The sequence below is a fragment of the Leguminivora glycinivorella genome, chromosome 6 (assembly GCF_023078275.1).
Source record: "Leguminivora glycinivorella isolate SPB_JAAS2020 chromosome 6, LegGlyc_1.1, whole genome shotgun sequence".
Taxonomy (NCBI): Eukaryota; Metazoa; Arthropoda; class Insecta; order Lepidoptera; family Tortricidae; genus Leguminivora; species Leguminivora glycinivorella.
In genome coordinates, this window is record NC_062976.1 from 9,679,654 (window position 1) to 9,700,690 (window position 21,037).

General features: G+C 35.7%; 2 protein-coding genes across 2 annotated transcripts; one reads left to right on the plus strand and one right to left on the minus strand.

Moving 5' to 3' along the window:
* The first annotated feature begins 370 nt into the window (after window positions 1-370).
* LOC125227169 (MKRN2 opposite strand protein) lies at window positions 371-1,738 on the plus strand. The gene is made up of 4 exons (XM_048131397.1): window positions 371-672; window positions 755-832; window positions 949-1,156; window positions 1,237-1,738. Exons 1-4 carry the CDS (start codon window positions 548-550, stop codon window positions 1,468-1,470), a joined length of 645 nt encoding a protein of 214 aa, XP_047987354.1. The 5' UTR covers window positions 371-547; the 3' UTR covers window positions 1,471-1,738.
* Window positions 1,739-4,192: 2,454 nt separating this feature from the next.
* LOC125227094 (putative defense protein Hdd11) lies at window positions 4,193-19,027 on the minus strand. The gene is made up of 5 exons (XM_048131288.1): window positions 18,881-19,027; window positions 15,727-15,895; window positions 13,623-13,790; window positions 5,373-5,473; window positions 4,193-4,467 (listed from the first exon to the last, which is right to left on the minus strand). Exons 2-5 carry the CDS (start codon window positions 15,883-15,885, stop codon window positions 4,395-4,397), a joined length of 501 nt encoding a protein of 166 aa, XP_047987245.1. The 5' UTR covers window positions 15,886-15,895; window positions 18,881-19,027; the 3' UTR covers window positions 4,193-4,394.
* Window positions 19,028-21,037: the final 2,010 nt, after the last annotated feature.

Sequence of the window (21,037 nt, forward strand, 5' to 3'; positions counted from 1 at the left end):
AATTTTACGTCTTATCTTTTTGGCTTTATTATTATTTGCTTCGAGATAATAAGCTTAAGCAGTCTACGAATACTTAAATAAATTGGCAAGTGCAATGTGCAATGCAACATTTTAATATAATTTGAATTTCCCGGGGTACTTTTTAAAAATTAATTTGAGCATAGACAGCATGTATCTATTTTTTAAATACACCCTATAGAGCATTGAATCACTACTTGATCACTACGTGCCCTACAATACTAAAGTCACTGCTGCCAACTGCCAGAACATATAAAGCGTGGTTCACACCCTCTATTCAAATGATCATTCAAGTGTCAAAAATCGTTAAAACAATTTCTTATCTGTGTATGTCAGTGACAGAAAAGAAAAAGTGCAAAATGTGAATTGTGGAAAGTGTTACATCGAGTAATTTTGCTTCCTTGATTATTTAATCAGCTATAATTTATAGTTTTCTTTTGCCCAAGCGATCTTTACTTATTCACGACCAACTGGAGACCATAAACAGTTAAGGTTTCATTGAATATACTTTTAGATTCGGTTGTGAAAGATGGATCCGGGGATCCTTTGTTTCCACCATTGTGGTCACAAAGTTTTCTGCACAATTATTCCGGAACAATGTCCGGTATGTGAGCAGAAACTAGACCGATACGACTACAATTTGTTACCTTTCAGGTAAGTGTACTTTGAGGTGTCGCGATTGATAAAATCGATGACTAATTGGCATAGGTTGCTAAGCACTAAGTTTCACTTTCAGGGTGCCGTATCCCTTCGTCAAGGCATCTCAGCATCCGAGAGCTATAGTTATGAAGCCTACTCATGGAGATTTTCTCAAGTAAGTCCACATATGCCATGTTCTTTGTTTGCTCAAGTGTCAATCTTAATTCAGAGTAGTTAAAGTGAGTCACGAAATCTTGTTTGACGTCGCTTACGTAGCCGTTAATTTTTCAGCGATTATTACAACTCCAAAGACTTGCACATAGGAGTGACTAACTCGCATGGGTGTGTTGTGGAGTTCAGTGAAGGTGGTGTAAATGGTGTGGATACTTTGACCAAAAAATGGAGCACTTGTGATGCAAGCTCTGACTGGGACCAGTGCCTCCTGCTAGAACAGTTTGATGAATTATGGAATGAGATATGGGACAGTGTGCTTATGAAGGTAACTGCTTGTAAAATATTTATAAATTTATATGATTTTCTAATTACCTTTTAAAACTTAATTATTTTTTTCTTTTGTAGGTGAGCCTCAGTCCACTTTGGGAAGCAGATAGATATAATGAGGAGAGACACAATTGCTTTACATTTGTGCTGGCTTTCCTGAGGGCTCTGGACTGTGGAGAGCTCTCTGACAAGGCACGAGACCCCAAACTCTTCTGCAAACAATATGTGGTCCCTAGAACCTCTGCGGCCGGGAAGTACATCTCCCTGTACCGGCAGCTGAAGCGCCAGGACTACTTCATACAGAGCCAATGATACCATGACCTTGTCTAAATTACTATTTATTATTTATGATTTTACTCAGTATTAACTGTGATGTTAAATGTTTAGGTATGAAATATCTGAAATTGTGGTGCATTTAAGTTAGACCAAATCATAACTTTAATTCCATATTTATAATGCTTTGTCTTCTTGCCTTTATATGAATTTGTAATGAAGTTATATTTATGTTGCCTATGATGTAATCATTAATTAGTTTAGTTAGGTTATTGTTGGAAATATAGACTGAGCACTGTATGAATTATAACTCTTTTTCCTTGTATTCATGAAATAATTGATGTACTTAGTATTTGATGTAGGTGCCTCACTGAAACCTATACTGTCCACAACTTTTACTCAACTTCAACTTCTTGATTTGAAGGTGACCCATACTGTGAACTTCATTGAATAATGAATAAGTAGTTGCTTAATGACAATAATTAATTGATCTGGTAATTCAATATTTGATATTAATTCAAACAAGAGGAATTATTTATCACTTTTTATTATTCTATGTCAACTGATAGAAGTCACCTTCAAAATCTTGATAGCATTATTACACAAACTGTGTGGTACATGCTGCTTAGATAGGTATACTAAGAAGCAAACATTTAAAAAGTAGTGTTCAAATATTAAAGATAAAACTATATTGCTCATAAGAATGTGTATGCACTACCTATGCTTATTCAAATGAATGTATCTGTGTGTAGCATCTCATACCATCTTCCACTATCGTCAGTTTTAAGTGTTTTACACAACATTATAGTATTAATTCTATCCATATAACAAAACATGTTTAATAGTTAAGAGTGTTTTTCAAAGAAATAGATCTGATCAGCTTATCACAATCAAAAGTTACTCATGCTTGCATTGAAACTATAAATGAATAGTACCCATTTATCCGTGTAAACATTTCAGATCATAGAATATTAGAGTAAGGGTTTTGGGCGAGCAGTGGGGCGGAGCGGGGCGCGCGACGTGCATGTAAGCAATTGAAGCTCATACAAGTCGACGCTACATAAGGTCAAGCGCGGATCCAGCTTCGTGCCCAGGGGGGGGTCACGTGGTAAAGGCCCAGGCCCCGGAGGGGGGGTCACGAGGTCTATTTGTATGGCCAACCTAGGCTCCAGGGGGGGGTCATGACTCCCATGACCCCCCCCCCTGGATCCGCGCATGCATAGGGTGGAGGCACACTCGCCCGCCCCGCCGAACGCTCCGCTCCGAGCGTCCACTCAGGCCTTCCTTACACATAAAAGTATGCCTGGAGAGTGAACATTGCTAGGTACTAAGCTTGTCCAAATAATCATTAAGTGTGTCTGTAGTATGTGAAATGTGAATATCATTGCATATCTTATCTGACTTGTAGCCATTCATTATGACCATTTTATGACTTATTTTCAGTTCCTACATTTTCTAAAAGACTCAGAGTTTGTACGCGGAAAGGATCTCAAAGACAAAAAAATCTAGGTGCTACATTTTTGAAATAAAGGATTTGTTATAATTCTAACATAAGTACTTATGTTTTATTTTCCATTATATTACATACCCATTAGGTAGCTACCGAGTGCAAAATTATTGTTTTTCTCTTTCAAACCAGTAAGCATTTCCATTGTTTTACTGAAATCCACCTGTCCATTAAATTATCTGATCAAATCAGGAGGTATGGAAGAAATCGTTCATTTGATTCACCGATTTCACTTCATTCAATTTTCTATATAGGTACCTGAAAGCTCTGGTCAAGTCTACAGAGTTCCGTCTAGACTGACCTTATCTTTTTTCGGTAATGTATTTTTGCGTTACGTAATCTCGACGTTCAGAAATAGATGATTAAAGACGTCTTGATTTGGTATTACAATAATAATCGTTTACATGATTTTTACAGCACCCACAAATTTTTTATCAAGCTCAATAGCTGGCAATGTGAAACATTGATATCCTTCACCGATCATCTGTCTCTCATCCTATTTGGAAATTTGGATCAAAAAAACCTGCACTACATGGACGTTAGGCAAGAAGAATAAGTCGAGGTAAGTAAATTATATTACTTTTATCTGCCTACGTAGCGAATGTGTTAGACATAAATAGTATTTTTACTTAGTAGGTATTTTTACTTACCGACGACATCGATTTGATGAGAGAAATCTGTGTGCCGAATGCACAAACGCTCACGATAATAATTCTTTCGTAGCTATCTGTCTCTATCGCTCTTGCGTATTGGCGCAACAGAGCTAGACTACATCTCTTGCGGCGTTTCGCGTCGCAGAAATGCCATTAGGCTAAGTGCGTTTTCACATTATCCGATCCGATATCGGATGTCGGACCGATATCCCATACATTACAGGCACCATCTTGGATTTTTCCCATTGAAATCCTTCCGACATCCGATATCGGATCGGATAATGCGAAAACGGACTAACGGTGCCTGATTTCGAGGGCCGATTCAGCTGTAGAACAACACAAAGGGACTGCGGAAACATGCTACTTTGTCAATTTTGTCATCATGGCAATTTAGACAGACTTGTATGAGAAAATAAGAAACAAGTCCCAAAAACGCTGAAAGTATCTTATTTATATCCCATTGACATTGACTAGATTTGACAACATTTATCTCCAACTTGATATTATGTAGATAGGTAATTAGGTACGTAATTAAGTTCCCGTTAGGGCTCTATGTATGTCAATGCCAAAGAGGTGTATTAATCTGAAGTAAAACTCGTGATTAAAGTAAAAATATATTTTGTACACGAATATAAAAAAGATCGTCTTTAATTACAGATCTATTACAGGTAACATTCCACATAGTTTAAATGTTTGGCAAGGTTCAAATATAAACGTATTATTTAACTATAAATTGGTTTAGAAAAATTAAAAGTATAATACTTGTACTTAAAACAAAGGTAAGTACTAATTAGTACTATAAGTTAAGCAGTGACTTTGACGGGGGCCGATTCGACTCCCACCCAAAACACGGCTCCGTTGTGCGCGATAGTCGCCCTGAAACAACAAAATACAAAACTAATTTAGTAGGTATAGTTCTACTTGGTCCTTTAATAGTTATTTGTTTTACAAGGGGGCAAAGTAGTTGTTAAACCGCACGTGCCAATATTGATACCCGAGTAAGCGAAAGATTCCAATATTGAACCGCGAGAGTAGCGAGTGGTTCAAAAAGTGGAATCTTGAGCGTTGCGAGGGTATCAAGGCACGAAGGTTAAACAAACTTTGCCACCGAAAGAAACACAAAATTTTTCACCACACCAACACGAACAAAATACTGACCATAAAACATCGAAATAAATGAAATCCATCAATTTATTCAATATTTATGATTCAAAATCATCATTTATAGGTAAAATCTAGCAGCCAGATCAATACATCGAGTTAAAATTTGTATGAAACTACTTTGCCCCCTTGTGGATAAAATGCAATTTTGCTATCTGTTTTCGAATAGTAAAGAAAGTCTTTACCAGCTGGTGTGGTGAAAATATGATTTAGATTGTGAATATTGTGATTAATTCACTCTATGTGTTTTTTATACGATAAGCAAGTGTAGGTAACTACACTCCGTGACTGCGCCTGATGGCAAGTGGCCATCACATTTCGTCTTTAATTATTTGACCTTCTATGTTTCGATTAACATAAATAGCGAAAACTTCTAACATAACAACAAGGATATTAAAATGCATACCTAATTAGTCAATTTCATTTTAAAAAGTCACGTTGCGATAACTTGGTATACCTATTAGTTATTTACCATTAGTATTATACTTACTTAGAAAATGTAAAATGCGCTGCACACAACCCCATAAAAACGAACAACCAAAAGTTACAAGCAAAATTGAACAAGCTTCGAGTTTGGATGTTTTTGGGCTTGGGAGGGAAAATTGAAGGTTTTTTTTTACCTGAATTTGATATCTCCGTTGAAACCAGCTGGAGGCGTCCAGGTGTAGGTGACGGTGTGCTGGTCGTCCTTCTCGTCGTGCTTCTTGTGGCTCACTGCGTTCTGAAACACACGATATTCATTTATCAAACCAGTGGTATGTACCCTTACTTATTTGGCTTGTTTACTAACAAGCCGCCAACCGTCCAGGGTACGTAGCCTAGCCGAATGACACAAACGCTCACGAAACGAAACGCTCGTAGCTATCTATCTCTATCGCTCTTGCGTATTAGCGCGACAAAGCCAGACTAACCTTTCGCGGCGTTTCGTTTCGCGTCGCAGAAATGTCATTCGGCTACGGCACCAGCTCACATGACATGCATGAGCCAGGGACCAAGGAAAGGGACGACGATGAATGAACAAGGCTGCGTAGACAAGATGCTCATCGTTAACGCTCCGTAGCAAACGAAACGCAATTAGGTATCTCTGTCGCACTATTCCTCAAGAACGATCGAGAGACACCTATAACGACGAACGACGATACGAAGCATCGCGTAAGGTCCAAAATACATACAATGGAAGTCTGGACTAATTGCTATCGAGTTGATATGAGGGGCTCGGTAGTCACTAATGGAAAGCTTAATAGTTATTTGTTATACAAGGGGGCAAAGTTGTATTTTAACGCCGAGTGTGGAATTGAAAAACGAGCAAGGGAAAGGATTCTATAGTTGAACCCCGAGCGAAGCGAGTGGTTCGAGAATAGAATCCTGAACTTGCGAGTTTTTTAACACACGAGAAGCAAAATACATTTTCCCCTCACTAGCTCGGAAACACGTGTTTTGTCCTTCAATACCAGCGAGTAAAAACGCATTTTATCCACTAGTGGGTAAAGTAATTTGACCTTGAATAAAGTCGAATTAACTGCTTTAAAATTGATAAAAGTAGGTGAATCTAGTAATAAAGATGATTTACCACCTGTGGAACTACTGGAAGCAGTGATAAACGCATTTTTTATGAGGGGAAAAGTTTTGTGTTACACTCGGGTGCAAATGTATTTTACTTCTCGTGTGTTAAAAAACTCGCAAGTTCAGGATTCTATTCTCGAACCACTCGCTTCGCTCGTGGTTCAACTATAGAATCCTTTCACTTGCTCGTTTTTCAATTCCACACTCAGCGTTAAAATACAACTTTGCCCCCTTGTATAACAAATAACTATTGCACCCGAGTGGAACACAAAACTTTTCCCCTCACTATAGCGAGGAAACTACAACGCAAAAAATGCGTTTATCACTGCTTCCAGTAGTTCCACTGGTGGTAAATCATCTTTATTACTAGATTCACCGACTTTTATCAATTTTAAAGCAGTTAATTTGACTTTATTCAAGGTTAAATTACTTTACCCACTAGTGGATAAAATGTGTTTTTACCCGCTGGTATTAAAGGACAAAACACGTGTTTCCGAGCTAGTGAGGGGAAAAATTAAGAACCACTGCAATATAACGCCAAACATTAGGTATTATAATACCTATTTAACAGTTACACTAAGCCACTGCAAAAATATAATATTTTATATGCACATATTAAGTAGTCCGTTTTATGTGAAATGATAGATAAATATACGTGGCTTGCACCGTTCCTGACGTGAGACTCTTAACCTTTACCGATCAGCAAGTCCCACTTCCTAGATATAAATTTACAAAAGCTGTGTCTATACGCACCTCTATTATACAGCCGTAACAAGTGAGTGGTACGAACACTATGAACGGAAGGCAGTTCGGAAGCGGTGGTCAAGGCAAAGCCCTGTCTAAGTGTATACGCTATGGCATGCTGGCCATGCTGCATTAGGCATAAATTGTAAATTACTTAATATGCAGCTTCTCACGCACTGTTATTATGAGACCTCTATCTACAGTGCGTACGCAGTAACTACCTACTTAATAGTCCGTATTTATTTCAGTTATTAGAGGTAATATTTGTAAATGTCTTTAACTTCCTTTTTTGAGTCAATGTCGCGAGAATATCTAAATTCGACTGGTCTTTACGTCACCCCGTGACATGCCGGTTTTTAGCCACTTAGTATTTTTATATTTACAGGCACAATTTAAGGCTGCCATTTTTTTGCCATATTTGATTGACGTAATGTACTTAACGACTATTGAATGAATAAATTAACTGATTTGAGAAAAAGTGCTATACTTTTTATTTAGCTGCTATCGTTTCTTACTGTATTTCTTATTCCAATACGACAAATATGAACAAAAAGTGGTCGCGTAAGGTTTTTTTGCGCTGACTATATTTTCTACATTGCTAACAGGCTCTAAATGTTCTGTATCTGGTATTCTATGCTAAATGCTATTTTAATAATAAGCGACTAAACAGGCAGAAACATAAAATATAGCTTTTGAACGAAGGACATGGCCAACGCGTGAATTTTTATTTTTTCTAGGCATATACCATGTTGCTCGTCAAAACCACTACACTACTTAATATGCAGGAGAACGATAAGAAAATTAGTTGTATTTTTATGATTTGCTGGTTGTAGTTGGATCCGTCTGCCCTTGCTAATCTAGCCTCTAGTTTTTAGCCATTTTAAAAATGTTTTAAATAAAAATGAAAAAAAAGTGCATTTTAATATTTGACACCTTATTTATTTTGCAGTTACTTTTTTTTTTTAGTTTATTTAGAACACAAACAGTCATAATAAACATCATACATATATGTAGTACATAATGTACCAGAAACTAAAGTAATACAAATAGAACTGGGGGTTCATAACATACATATGAGGTTAACCCTTTACCAGGCCCCAATAAACTAGCGTGTCTTCATACGTACTGTATATACTGTTACAACCGTATTGAACGCCTTGTAAAAAATGCATTTACGAAAGTCGGAGATGTTCCTTTAAACCAGAAATAAAAATGTGGGTTACGGTTATCCCATCGCCTGGCCAAGTAACTAACTGTCATACTCGATTTTGTCTTATTATAATTTACCAGGCGAAGGTATGTATTCCTCCCACACCTTATATCGGTTACCGTAGTCAGGTTTTAACTCCAAACCTCCTACAAAATATTTTGCGAATCCCTGAAAATAGTATTTTATGATTACATTCACAACACACTCCTAAATGGCATAATATATCTTTGGCAGTCGTTTAAATTCACCAGTGATGTTAGTGGTTTGTTTACAAATCCGAACATTATACTCAATTTAAGAATAACACAAGGAGATATATCGAACCATTTTTTGGTATTTTCATGATCTTAATGATTGTCAGGTAATATAATCATATATTTTGCTAAATACTCCTGCGTCCTTGTGATATGACCAGAATTAGGATGTGGGATGACTCTATCCCATTGCCTGTGTGGGAACTATTATTCCCATGGCCCGATTAGATTTTGAGTCTCTTTGGTTTTTGTTGTTACAGCAAAAGGGAATGTACAAGTTTCTAATGGGGTGGCAACGCGCATGTGACACTGTTTGCGTTGCATGCGTTCATAGGTTACGGTGACCGCTTTCCATCAGGCGGACCGTATGCTTGTTTGCCACCGACGTAGTATAAAAAAAAAAATATTTTTAAGTATATAGGGTTTATCAAAAATACGAGTTTTCGTTTAAAGGCATTCTCGGATAAATACTTACATCATTATTTTTTGGTTAAAAGCAACACAATTATTAAATTTTATGATACTATCTTCAAGAAGAAATTTTTCAGGGTAAGTCTTTAAAAGGAGATTTTATAGCTAGGTACATGAATTCATTCTAGGTTGAACACAAAAACAGTTTTATTACTAACGTGAGTTTTTATGACATGACAAGACAATTTACTGGGCCATGGGAAGAATAGCTCCCACACAGTTAAACTCTAATAAGGCGATGGGATAATATCAACCCACATCCTAATTCTGGTCATACACAATATACGTAAATATTTAGCAATGTTTACGATTACATTACCTTTCAACACTCAAAATCTACAAAATGTCAAAAAATTGTTCGACCTATGTACTTCTGTTTCATAGAAATTAAGGAAAGTGTTCGAATTTCTCCGTAGTTTACTGAAATTAGCGTTCAAGTGAATTTAAACGACTGCCAAAGATATATTACGCGATTTAGAAGCGTGTTGTGAATGTAGATCATAAAATACTATTTTCAGGGATTCACAAAATATTTTGTAGGAGGTTTGGAGTTAAAACCTGACTACGGTAACCGATATAAGGTGTGGGAGGAATACATAGGTACCTTCGCCTGGTAAAGGGTTAACCTAAGCAGTAGTACTTTTGAAGCTACTCCTGCAGATCTAGACACGCGGTAGCGTGTCAAGCCAAGTTCAAGTAACAGAACTGGCGAGCAGCACCGTGTGTTATTTGAAGCCACTTGGAGCCACTTTTGACCCCCTCATAACTCCAAAACTATTTTACATAAACGTGTCAAATTTGGCTCATATATTGAGACATGCAAGATACATATGTGCGCCAAATTTCATATACACATCTCAAACGGTTATTTAGATAATAACGTCCAAAAATCGTCATTTTTATCATATATTTATACAGACATAAATTCTAACCCAGTTCTAGATGACCTAGAAAGTTCAAATTTGGCATGCAGACAGGTAATTAGGTAAAAACACGGGAAAAAATCAGAAAATTGTAAATTTTCATTTTTTTTTAACCCTAATATTCCCGCGTTAGTGCTTACAGCTACGCTTACAACTAAGAGTATAGTCGACTTTCGTATTTAGTATTACCTACGTTATTAACTGGGATTTAGAATTAATTAATTATTGTTTCAATATTTAGCGCATATAATTTATCTACAAAAACCGGCCCAGTGCGAGTTGTACTCGCGTTGTAAGGGTTCTGTACAGTACAAGAAGGGCTTAAGGCGCCTCCTTTTTAGTAGGAATTTAAGTCATTTTTGCGAATAATCAATATTTTGAACAAAACGAAACAGAAATGAGTTTATATGTAATATTCAAACGCGTTCACACAATTTCAAGAGATTTAGTAACTCCTTGCAGCGGCAGTGAGTGAAATTCGTAATTTGAGTTTTTTTCTTTTAAGTCTGACTTACGCTTTACTGTAGATTTCTAATAGGTTGAAAATCTATAGATTGAAAACTATATCGTGTATTTTTTTGAAAATTTTACGCTTAGTAGTTAAGTTATAAGGGGGAATGGTCATTTTTTGCCTATTTTCTTAAATTACTTGAAAATTACTTTATTAAAAAAATATTTTTGAAATACTTATAAAAACCTCTTTCATTTGATATGTAACACAATATACTTTCTAGAAACTTTGATTTTTAATTTTCACTTTTACCCCTCAAAAGTGGGTATAATTAAATTTTCTTAATTTAAATTACATGTCCGTCTTTGGGTCACATATGCGTGCCAAATTTCAAGTTAATCGGTTCAGTAGTTTCGGAGAAAATTGGCTGTGACAGACGGACAGACAGACGCACGAGTGTTGCTATAAGGGTTCCGCTTTTCCTTTTTGAGGTACGGAACCCTAAAAAAAGTTAATAGTTCCTAGTTCAATAATATAATACCTAAATGCCTTAGTTGTTGACTTCGAACGAAAAAAGAAATGGAATCTAAATGGGCCGTTGAAATTTATTTATAACAACATAAAATATCATTTCATCTTATTACTAAGGATAATATATTGTAACCTGAGGTATGACTTGGCTGGTTTTTATATAGGTACAAAACTTGGCTCTCATTTCACATTTATGTTTTTGATGGGATACTATATTTACTACCTCCTATTTTTTAGGGTTCCGAACCAAAAAGGTACAAACAGGAACCCTTATGGTGCGACTCTGTCCGTCTGTCACATTCCTAAATATCTCGAGAACTACTAATGCTATCAACTTGAAATTTGGAATAGTTATGAACATTGTAAACCTCTACAAATAAAAAGTATATTTTTTTTAAATTTATGAATTTTAATTGTAGAAAATGGCCAAAATGAATGGGGGCAAACTGTAAATTTCAAGTTACTAGGTCAAGTGGGATATCGTTAGAAAGAGCGCAAATTTAACGTAAATAAACTATTTTTTATATTTTTTTTGTTGTGGAAAAAAAAGAATTTTGAAGGAAAATGTAAAAAAAATACCGTTCCCCCCCCCCCTCCCTTATCTCCGAAGTTTACCAACTAAAAATTATGAAAATTTTAGAAAACATTGTTTTTATGCTAAATATTACAGGAAAAATATAATCGTGTTTGTATCTTGGATTTCTTTTTTTTTTAATTCACAAAAAACTTTTCATATTTTTACTTTCAATTTACCCACCCTTGCGAATGTATATCGTACTTCAAATTAATACGAGATGTTACGTAAACCGTCTTCTTTCCAATAAAGTAAAAACTGTTTAAATCGGTTAACACTATAAAGTTATCCCTGAAAAACCAACATAGTATACAGGTCGCGCAAATTAGTTAGCGAATTCACCGAGAGATGGCGCTATACACAATAATGCTCATTAGTACCTATACTTTTGTCTTCTAGTCAAGTCATTAGAGTTATTATGAAAACATGAGATTATTTTAACTAGGTAGTTTGAAAGAAAGTTTGTACGGGACCCTCGGTGGGCGAGTCCGACTCACACTTGGCCGGTTTTTTTATTATTCAGGACCCTATTAACATTTCGAAGCGTAGGTAACTAATTACTTAACATAATTTGCATGATAAATATACGTATAAGAGAATAGTGCTATCATTAATCACAGACAAGACGATGCGACCTCTTGCAATATAACCATAGCCTTGAGGAAACTAGCTGGCATTATGAAATCCATACTAGGTACTATGCATTCTATACGGGTGTCGGTCCTGGTTAATATTTTAGAAATCTCAAAATTTGTTTGGATATAATTATTATATTTATTATATATGTTTTTATACAATTAGATATATTATGGTATTCTACCTACTACCTACAATACCTATAACTATAATTCATTACAAAGGTCCCAAAAGTGCAAATCCTTAGTTATAAATTGCCAAATGCTCTACCATAATCTTCTTGACTTACGAAAAAATACATCAGGTATTTTATACATATTCGATTTCTTTTTTAATTTTTATTGCCATAGTCTGACTTTCAAGTTCTTTATTTGCAATCATATTGTAGTGTATAAAGCGAATTCATAGATTAGCGTCTAAACCTAATGATAAATGCTAGGTAAGTAGGTATCATGGTTAATACGACTGTTACGACATATGGTTGATAATGATAAAATTGAAATTTAAAGTGTCTACCTTGTTTATAACAGCAATCTCAACAGACTTCACTAACAATGTGATTTTTTGTTACCTTGCCACATAATGGCGCTTTTTAAGGAAGTTCCTGAATTAACAGTCCGTTTGATATGAACAGTCAAATGCCGCATATTTACCAAGGTAATTCACTTAACCTAGAGATTATAGATATTAGTACCTATATGCAGGTTTCTTTTATGGTTAAATCTTGATTGAGCTATGGGTTAACTACTTAAGACCTTAGGATTAGGCATATGGGTAAACATGCACCTAATAAATAAATACGCTGGTGCGTTGGGCTAACGTAAGGAAATTGGCCCTGGCAACTGGCAATCTAGCCCCCTCTCCCAGTCCTCGGCGACGAAAAAAAACGCGACATCTACCTACTGAGGGAGGACCAATATGGCCCTGTTTGCCCAAAAAAATTTGGAGACCACTGCTCTAGAAGTCTAGATGAACTGATAAGCACTATCATCATCATCATCGTCGTCCAAACTAGTGATGCGTAAGTTGCGGAAACTTTCCAAAAAAAATCTTAAATTTCTTGAAAAAATCACGAAACTTTCACGAAAAATAAAGGGAATTTCAATTTATGAAATGGAAAGTTTCCATCCAATCAATTTGTCCATACAAAGTATGAAAATATTCTTATGTGAAAATTTCAGAAATTTGGAAACTTTCCGTCGGCACATCAGTAGTCCAAACCATATTCGGCTATGGTGACCTTCTTAGTCTAGCATGTGGTCTGGGTTTTAGTGTTGGTGGAAAACGTCGTGTAAGAGTTGTAAGGTCTGCCCGTTCTCCTTCGACTTGTACCAACTACAACCCGAACCCGAGGATGACGTCACGTGTTCTGTTGGGATTGAGGGTGAACCACGGAGTCTGAACTTCCCACGATTTCTTCTCCCTTGCGCCCCTCCTGCTTGTGTGGCCCTTGCCAGCGATCAAACCTGTTGTCGGCTACCACCTTGTGATGTAACTACTATAAGCTACTTACTCCTGGCTCTCCGCAGTTCATGAGCTGTGCGAAGCGATCGTTGGGCTTGAGGGTGAACTTGCCGACGATCTCGTCTCCCTTGCGAGCCTGCAGCAGCAGACCGCGCATGGTGTTGCTCGGGGCCTTGCCAGTGATCACCACCTCGATGGGACTGCCGGCTTTTGCCACCTGTTCAAACAGTTTAACATATGAGACAAGTACCTAGGTAAACTTTGTTGGATAATAAATCCTATGCTTAGTTTGGCAAGCCGTCCGTCGGTAGGTACAACACGGCGGCTTTAAACAAATTTTGCGCGAAGGGTCAGTCTTTATATATACCTAGGTATAGGTACGTAGGTAAAGTTTGTAAATCGAGCGTAGGTTCGGTAATCGGTTAATAGTGCAACAACAAAACACCCGACAACTAATCGTATTAGGTAAACTGCGAACGATGGTCTGCGACGTTTTTACGCTTACGTTTTTTGCAGACATTCTCGTTAGTATTTTAGGTTCCAGTTCAGATAGAAAAACAAAGTTTTAAAGCCAACTATTATTTAAGCATAGTCATCGATGTGATCGTGATTCTGCTCTTTGAAATAAAAGGGGTAAAACTTATCCAGCGATCATAATATTTAAACAGAGACCATAAAATTGTTTAAGCCTATTCGATCATAATTATAGAGCTGATAAAGATTTTCATGCGAACCTAGCGTCACGATGTTCATAACTAGCCTACGCGAATAAATACCTTACCTACCTAATACTTATAGAAGACTAGCTTTTACCCACGGCTTCGTGCGGAATGCTCCATACAAACTTCCACCCCTCATTTTAGAGAAGTGGGGGGTTAAAAAGATACAAAAAGTTGCCTATGCCACTCTCCATCCCTTCAACTATCCCCACTTAAAAAATCACGTCAATTCGTCGCTCCGTTTTGCGGTGAACGACGGACAAACAAACAGACACACACACTTTCCCATTTATAATATTAGTATGGATTATAACTATTGCGTATACCTACCTACCGTACCTACGTATCGCCATTTCTACATTTATATTTATATGTATAGCGTAGGTATTACTGGCACCTACTGATACCTACCGGGTACTGGTGTTGTACCTAATGTAGGTACTGTGTTGATATCATTACTTATTAGAAACAATAAAGGTTTGAAACATTTGATTCAAAGAGGCATCTATTCTTATATCTATAATTCCAATACGAAGGAACTTGGAAGAGTTGGAAGGAACAATAGTGATTATCATCCTCTTTTCAAAACCTGTCACTGATTTGACAGCATTTTTAAAATGTTCATGTCAGCTGTCTTCAACAGCTCTGCGTGTGCTGTAGCTGTAGCCGCTGTTGCACATTACTTGTCAGATTTTTATTAAACAATAATATTTAAGTATTTTGTTTTGAAAATCTTTGTTAACTATTTTCAGTTTGCTGAAAGTTAAAGGGCCTCTTATCGTAATACCGAGGTAACTTTTCCCAAGGTAACTTTCTAGGTATTTTATTCAATCAATATCTCCTATAATAAGTCTCATCAATTAGTATAAAATATTTTGTTTATTGCCCAGTTTTCTAATAGATATTGCACATCGTTGAGTCAGAAGTTCGCAATATAAATGGAAGCAATCATCCTGATTACACTACAGTAATTATATGTTTAACAAGGGGGCAAAGTTGTTGTTTAACCGCACGACCTAATATTGATATCCGAGCAAGCGAAACATTCCTATATGGTCCGAAAAGTGAAATCCTGAGCGTTGCAAAGCGAGGGTTTCAAGACACGAAGGTTAAACAAATTTTGCCACCGAATGAAACAAAATTGTTCACCACGCCAAAGCGAGGAAAATACCTATACTAACTGTAAAACATCAAACTAAATAATTATGATCGAAATCAGCACTTAAACGTAAACTCGGCCACCAGTCAGCTTTAGGACGTAGGTACATCAAGTTAAAGTTAGTTCGTATGAAATCACTTTGCACTGCTCTCTTAAAATGGATTAAACGCAACTTTCATTAATCAATTTTTAAAGAATCATGTCTAATTGTTAATGTTTAAGAGAAAAGCTCTGAAAACTGAGCCTTTGTGGTGAAAACAACATTTTTCGTTTACCTTAGAGCTGGTGGTGATGGTGTACGGAGCCGGAGACTTCTGCGGGGCGACGGGGTGGCGCGGGATCATGTCCTTGCAGGCGCCTTCGGGTGCGCCGCTGGAGTACGCCTGCGCGCACGCCGCCACACACACCACCACCAACACGTGAGAGAACCACATCTTTGATATCCTGTATAAAATAAATAAATATTATAGGACATTCTTACACAGATTGACTGAGGCCCACGGTAAGCTCAAGAAGGCTTGTGTTGTGGGTACTCAGAAAACGATATATATAATATATAAATACTTATAAATACATAGAAAACATCCATGACTCAGGAACAAATATCTGTGCTCATCACACAAATAAATGCCCTTACCGGGATTCGAACCCGGGACCGCGGCGCAGCAGGCAGGGTCACTACACTCACTACCGACTGCGCCAGACCGGTCGTCAAAGTCGTCAAACAAACAAACTAGTTTTAGCTTTTAAGACGTAGTTATGGTCCTGACCGGTGAGAAGTAAAGTGTTAGCGTTACTAGACGGAGGGGTGGTTTAGTGTGTAAACTTGGGATCTCATTAGCCCTTAACAAGGAGTCTCAAGAAAGGTAAGGATTCAAGAACCACGAATCGAATCTTAAATTATAATAGATTAGAGATAAGTATAATAGATTTATCGCTGAGAGGTAAGTGGTTAAATTCTCTCGTCGTGCAAAAGAAAATAAACTACTACTTATTTTAACTCTGGATACGAGTGTAATATGTATTTATATTGGTAGTTACGAACAGCTTCCAAGACCAACTATTCAGTAAGTACCATTATTAGTGAATCTGCGGTTTAATATGGGATTTTGTCTTTTGGTATTTTTGTGTGCTAAGTGCTAATAGTAATAGGTACATATGGTTAGGTACCTAACCATATGTACCTATATCAAACGGTGATCTATTCGTGATAAAAATTATCAATTAATCAAAGGTCAAAAATTAAATAAAAAATCACTATTAATAATATTTGAATATATTCAGTGTACGAAAGCGGGTCACGGTCCTTTCTGTTCTTCAGATCTCAAGTAGGTAATCGCAAAGCTACTCGTTTAGGCGACAGGTTCTATATGTTGTAATGTCAACTTATTAACAAACCGTTGCATATGTCAGTAAGTTAATTATGTATGTTAATAATAAATATGATTTATTTTTTACAAGTTCACATTCATCATTCACTAATGACAAAATTTTGCATAAAAATATGTTTATACACCGTGTTACTTTTAAGCCCGTTGATTTCAAGGGTGCATTCCCCTAGCTTTAATTTTACGAATATGTGTCACAACTGTCATACCCTAGGGCCTGTTTACATATTTATTACAAATAAATAAATAGTGTAAAGTATGAGTTACTCAATACGCTTCTAAACCCAAGTATGTATATATAGGCTTATCCCCGACGATCGATGTTGGAAATGAGATTGTTATACCATCGATCTCAGTTATTTGGTTTTATCCTTGTTACGAAAACGCTACATGTAGCTTGTAAAATACATAAAAAAAAAAATTCCGTTATAAATATATAGAGAAATTACCTACTCAAAATTTTGTTAAAAGAGTTAGGTAAACGCACGACCTGATATGTGTGTAAGAAGAGCCACACCAGAGTACCACAGGTATTATTTTACCTAAAAAGAGGCACTTACAGAAATATGTAAACTGTAAACTTGCTAATTGAATACCAAATTTTTTTTTTATGTAACTTAAAAAGTTTGTTTTGCTTACACCAGTAACACCAAACATAATATGATTAGGTAATTGAACTAAGTAGGTACACATTAATACAAATCTGTCAATATAATTATTTAGGTATTTTGTAGATATGTCAATATACACCGTGTTTCACTTAATACTAAAAACCTAAAAACAGTTTGTTCAGAATCGAGAGTAGAATCGATTGAGCTATACCTTGATGGGGGTAATATTTTTATTTAAATTAGTATTATTGGTTATTTTTTACGTGCCTATTCTATTGTACTCGTAAGACAACATTGTGTATATCGCATTGCTAGAGGTTGTTTACCTTTTTCAGTATTTAGGGGTATTAATACTGGCTGGTTACTTGGACGATTATTTTTTTCGCTACGAGTTTGACGTTGTTTGTCAGTTTAATCTTAATGTTTATCATAAGTCATAACAAATTGAACTCGTACCTAATTACAACCTTGTCATTTTGAATATTGGGTTTAAATTTGCTTACTGCGATTACCTGTCCAATTTCTTTGTCAATTGTCTTAGCTGTCTATTAGTAAACCTTATGTCGTTGCAGTAACGTACACAAATAAATAGTTTTATGCTTTATGGTGGAAGTTAGCAATTATTTTATTGAGTGTAGAACTAAAAGTCAAGTAGAGCTGTACAGAAAATTAAAAATTCAATTAAAAAAAAAGTAACCATCAGATTAAAAGATGAATACTCTCGATGAGTTTAAAAAAATAAAAATCAGTTGGGGTGTCTGAGGTTTTGAGTGTGTACCGGAAACACGTTGTATTTAGGCATTTTAGCGAATATAGGAATGTATAGTAATGATTGTTTCAGAACAGAACGATGGTACAACCGGCCTTTGTGAGAGAATCTATTTGCATAGTTATTTGTTTAAGAATGGTATTAAAACCTACTCACTTTAGGAAGTACTGTTAAGGCACTATTGCCTTAGCAGGAAATTCGCATTAAGATTAGAATACTTACCTACATTAATAAATGCACACCTTTAGATACAATACAAAATTATACTACTTATTGGAAAGGAATTAATATATTTACTATACTGTTCACAACTTACAACACAGTTGAATTAACTAGGCACTAATTGTTTTATATGAATAATATTTAAATCGTGTATTTTATTTTTAATGGCACCCTTTCAAACATGCATCCATATATATCATGCTTAAATTTCCTGCTTATATGTACTTTTTTTAATATGGCTAAAGCAAAATTTATCTTTTTAATTAATTTAATTATTACTTTTAAGTGTAAAGGCACGCGCTAATCACTTTAAAATAAGGCTCTTAATTTGTAATTAATAGCTTTTTAAATATTTCTAAGTTACTCTTGATTTTTATTTATGCCTATATTATTTTTATTTCACAATATGACATTAATTTATATTGACAAGTTTGTTTACCTCGATTATTTATCGTAGAAGAGCGGCCGGACTGTGGCTGGGGGCTTGGAGCGAGTGTTGCGACCTCGGCGCCGCGGCGGTATATAAGTGTCGGCTCTTCGGAGCTGGAAGGGCTAAAGGCCACAGATGACAAACGCCAACTCCCTAGCTTTTTCAGAGTTCACATATACAATAGTAGGAATCGATATACAAAGCCGGGATATCTTTTTAAAGTTGTCCTGGCTTTTGCCGGCGTAAAGTTGGAGTCTGCTTAGCAGCAAGACAAACTAACCTATACCTAAACCAAGTGGGAAAAAGTGGGAATTCGTAACTCGTATCGATTTGAACACTCCCTTCGGTTGTGTTTTAATTTATCGACACTGGTTTGTAATTTCGTCTTTTCCGCACTTGTATCGTAATGTACTACTTATTTTATAATATTTCGCTTCCAACTGAGGTAGCGGGTTACAAAATACACCTATATTCCATATATTATCAAAATTGACCTACTGTTTAATATACAATGAATCGGTTAAAACTGTGACAAAAACAGCTGTGGAGTGGAATTGGATAAACAGCCAAACAGACGGACACGACGAAACAAGAAGTAGGGTTCCGTTTTTCGTCTTAAAAAGCTTAATATTTATTACTTTCCTTTGTGTCTTCTAAAAATTATTAGGGATTAATTGTCAAAGCAGACCCCCAGGCTCCCATAAGCCGTGGAAAGTGCAGGAATAACGCGAGGAGGATGATGATGATGTCTTCTGAAAATTCAAAATTTCCTATTAAGTAGGTATTTGTGTTAGAAAAGTATTTTAATTTTTTTTTTGCAACTTGTAAACTTGTACTGCAATCTAACTTGCAATAGAGCTTCAATAAGTCCATATATATTCTTATAAAAAGCACTATATTGAACTTCAGAAAACATAACTACATATGTATGATAGTAATCCCACATATAGAACTAAATCATAATCTGCCCTTATATTCTACCTTATTATTCTTTTACTATTTGGTAGGTTTATAGGTATGATTTTTATTCCCACACTAAGTATTAAGGCTGCTTTCAAAAAAAACGTCAAAAGAATGTAAAATTGATAGTTTTAGTCGGTGAAATACTACACTTTCCGTTATCCAATAGATTTATTTAATTCAAGTTCCAGTTAGAGCATCTTATTATCTTGATTTTTATAAGACTGGATTTTTGAAAACTAACTCACTAAATTAATTATGAATTTTTCTCTAATGCACGTTTAGAAAAACGCACGTATAGAGCTGAATCAGTCGATCTTATTTGTAAAATTTGGAGAATTTTGAATATTAAAACGGGTAAATTTATAATTCGTATATCCTGTACCACAATCATTTCAGACTAGATTTTTATTTTAAGTTTTTGAAAAAGAGTAAACTAGCCTAAGGCGAATTCAATTTTTTTCAGAAATTACCTAAAATTAAGTGACAATTTCTTTGAAAATCTACATCAAATCGAAGTAAGTTTTGTACTAAATTAATCTGCAACGTTTACTTAAATTGCTGTTATGCCTTAGTGATTATAAATTGCTATTATTGATTTTTGCCAATTTTTTGAAAACGAGCCTTCACCGGTACAATTATTACCACTTTTGGACATTTTCTCATATTTTGTTAGACCAAGTAGAAAAAGTCCTATAATGTGATATATATTTATAAACTCCTCGCAAAGCCCTTTAATTTGATACCACACACGGTATGATCGAGCGCTCGGTTGCGATTTCACTATTTTTAACACGAAAGCCCTCTTAAGTAATTTTGACGTATTTCCTATGCGCTACTGATCTTGTCTGCAAAGGTACAACTTAATAAATTAATAATTGTTGTGCAAGCTCACAGCAAGGGAATTTTTATAATGAGAACATCCAGCGCAACCTACCCTAATAGGCACGTAGCGATTTATTGACTAATAAACAGCATTTTTTCCTGGTACTTGAACGTCAAGGAAATAAAACAAACACGGTGATTTTGAATATTTATGGTGAAATAATCAGATGTCCACAGTACCTGTTTGCCTTAATTTAATTTCATCCAAGCCATATCTAGAGCCACTTATTTCTTCAAATGAGAAAAGTAAAACATTGCAAAATAAATTTAGTTTTAAAAGAAAAAAAAAATACAAAATGTATTTAAAGTTCCACTTTTTTA

Bases quoted from the DNA above. Each gene is read 5' to 3' on its own strand.
- LOC125227169 (XM_048131397.1), top strand. From the start codon at position 548: ATGGATCCGGGGATCCTTTGTTTCCACCATTGTGGTCACAAAGTTTTC. The intron at 673-754 runs GTAAGTGTACTT...TTTCACTTTCAG, and splicing joins TACAATTTGTTACCTTTCAG to GGTGCCGTATCCCTTCGTCA. The intron at 1,157-1,236 runs GTAACTGCTTGT...TTTCTTTTGTAG, and splicing joins GGGACAGTGTGCTTATGAAG to GTGAGCCTCAGTCCACTTTG.
- LOC125227094 (XM_048131288.1), bottom strand. From the start codon at position 15,885: ATGTGGTTCTCTCACGTGTTGGTGGTGGTGTGTGTGGCGGCGTGCGCG. The intron at 5,474-13,622 runs GTAAGTAGCTTA...CGTGTGTTTCAG, and splicing joins TGAACTGCGGAGAGCCAGGA to AACGCAGTGAGCCACAAGAA. The intron at 4,468-5,372 runs GTAAAAAAAAAC...TTGTTGTTTCAG, and splicing joins AACGGAGATATCAAATTCAG to GGCGACTATCGCGCACAACG.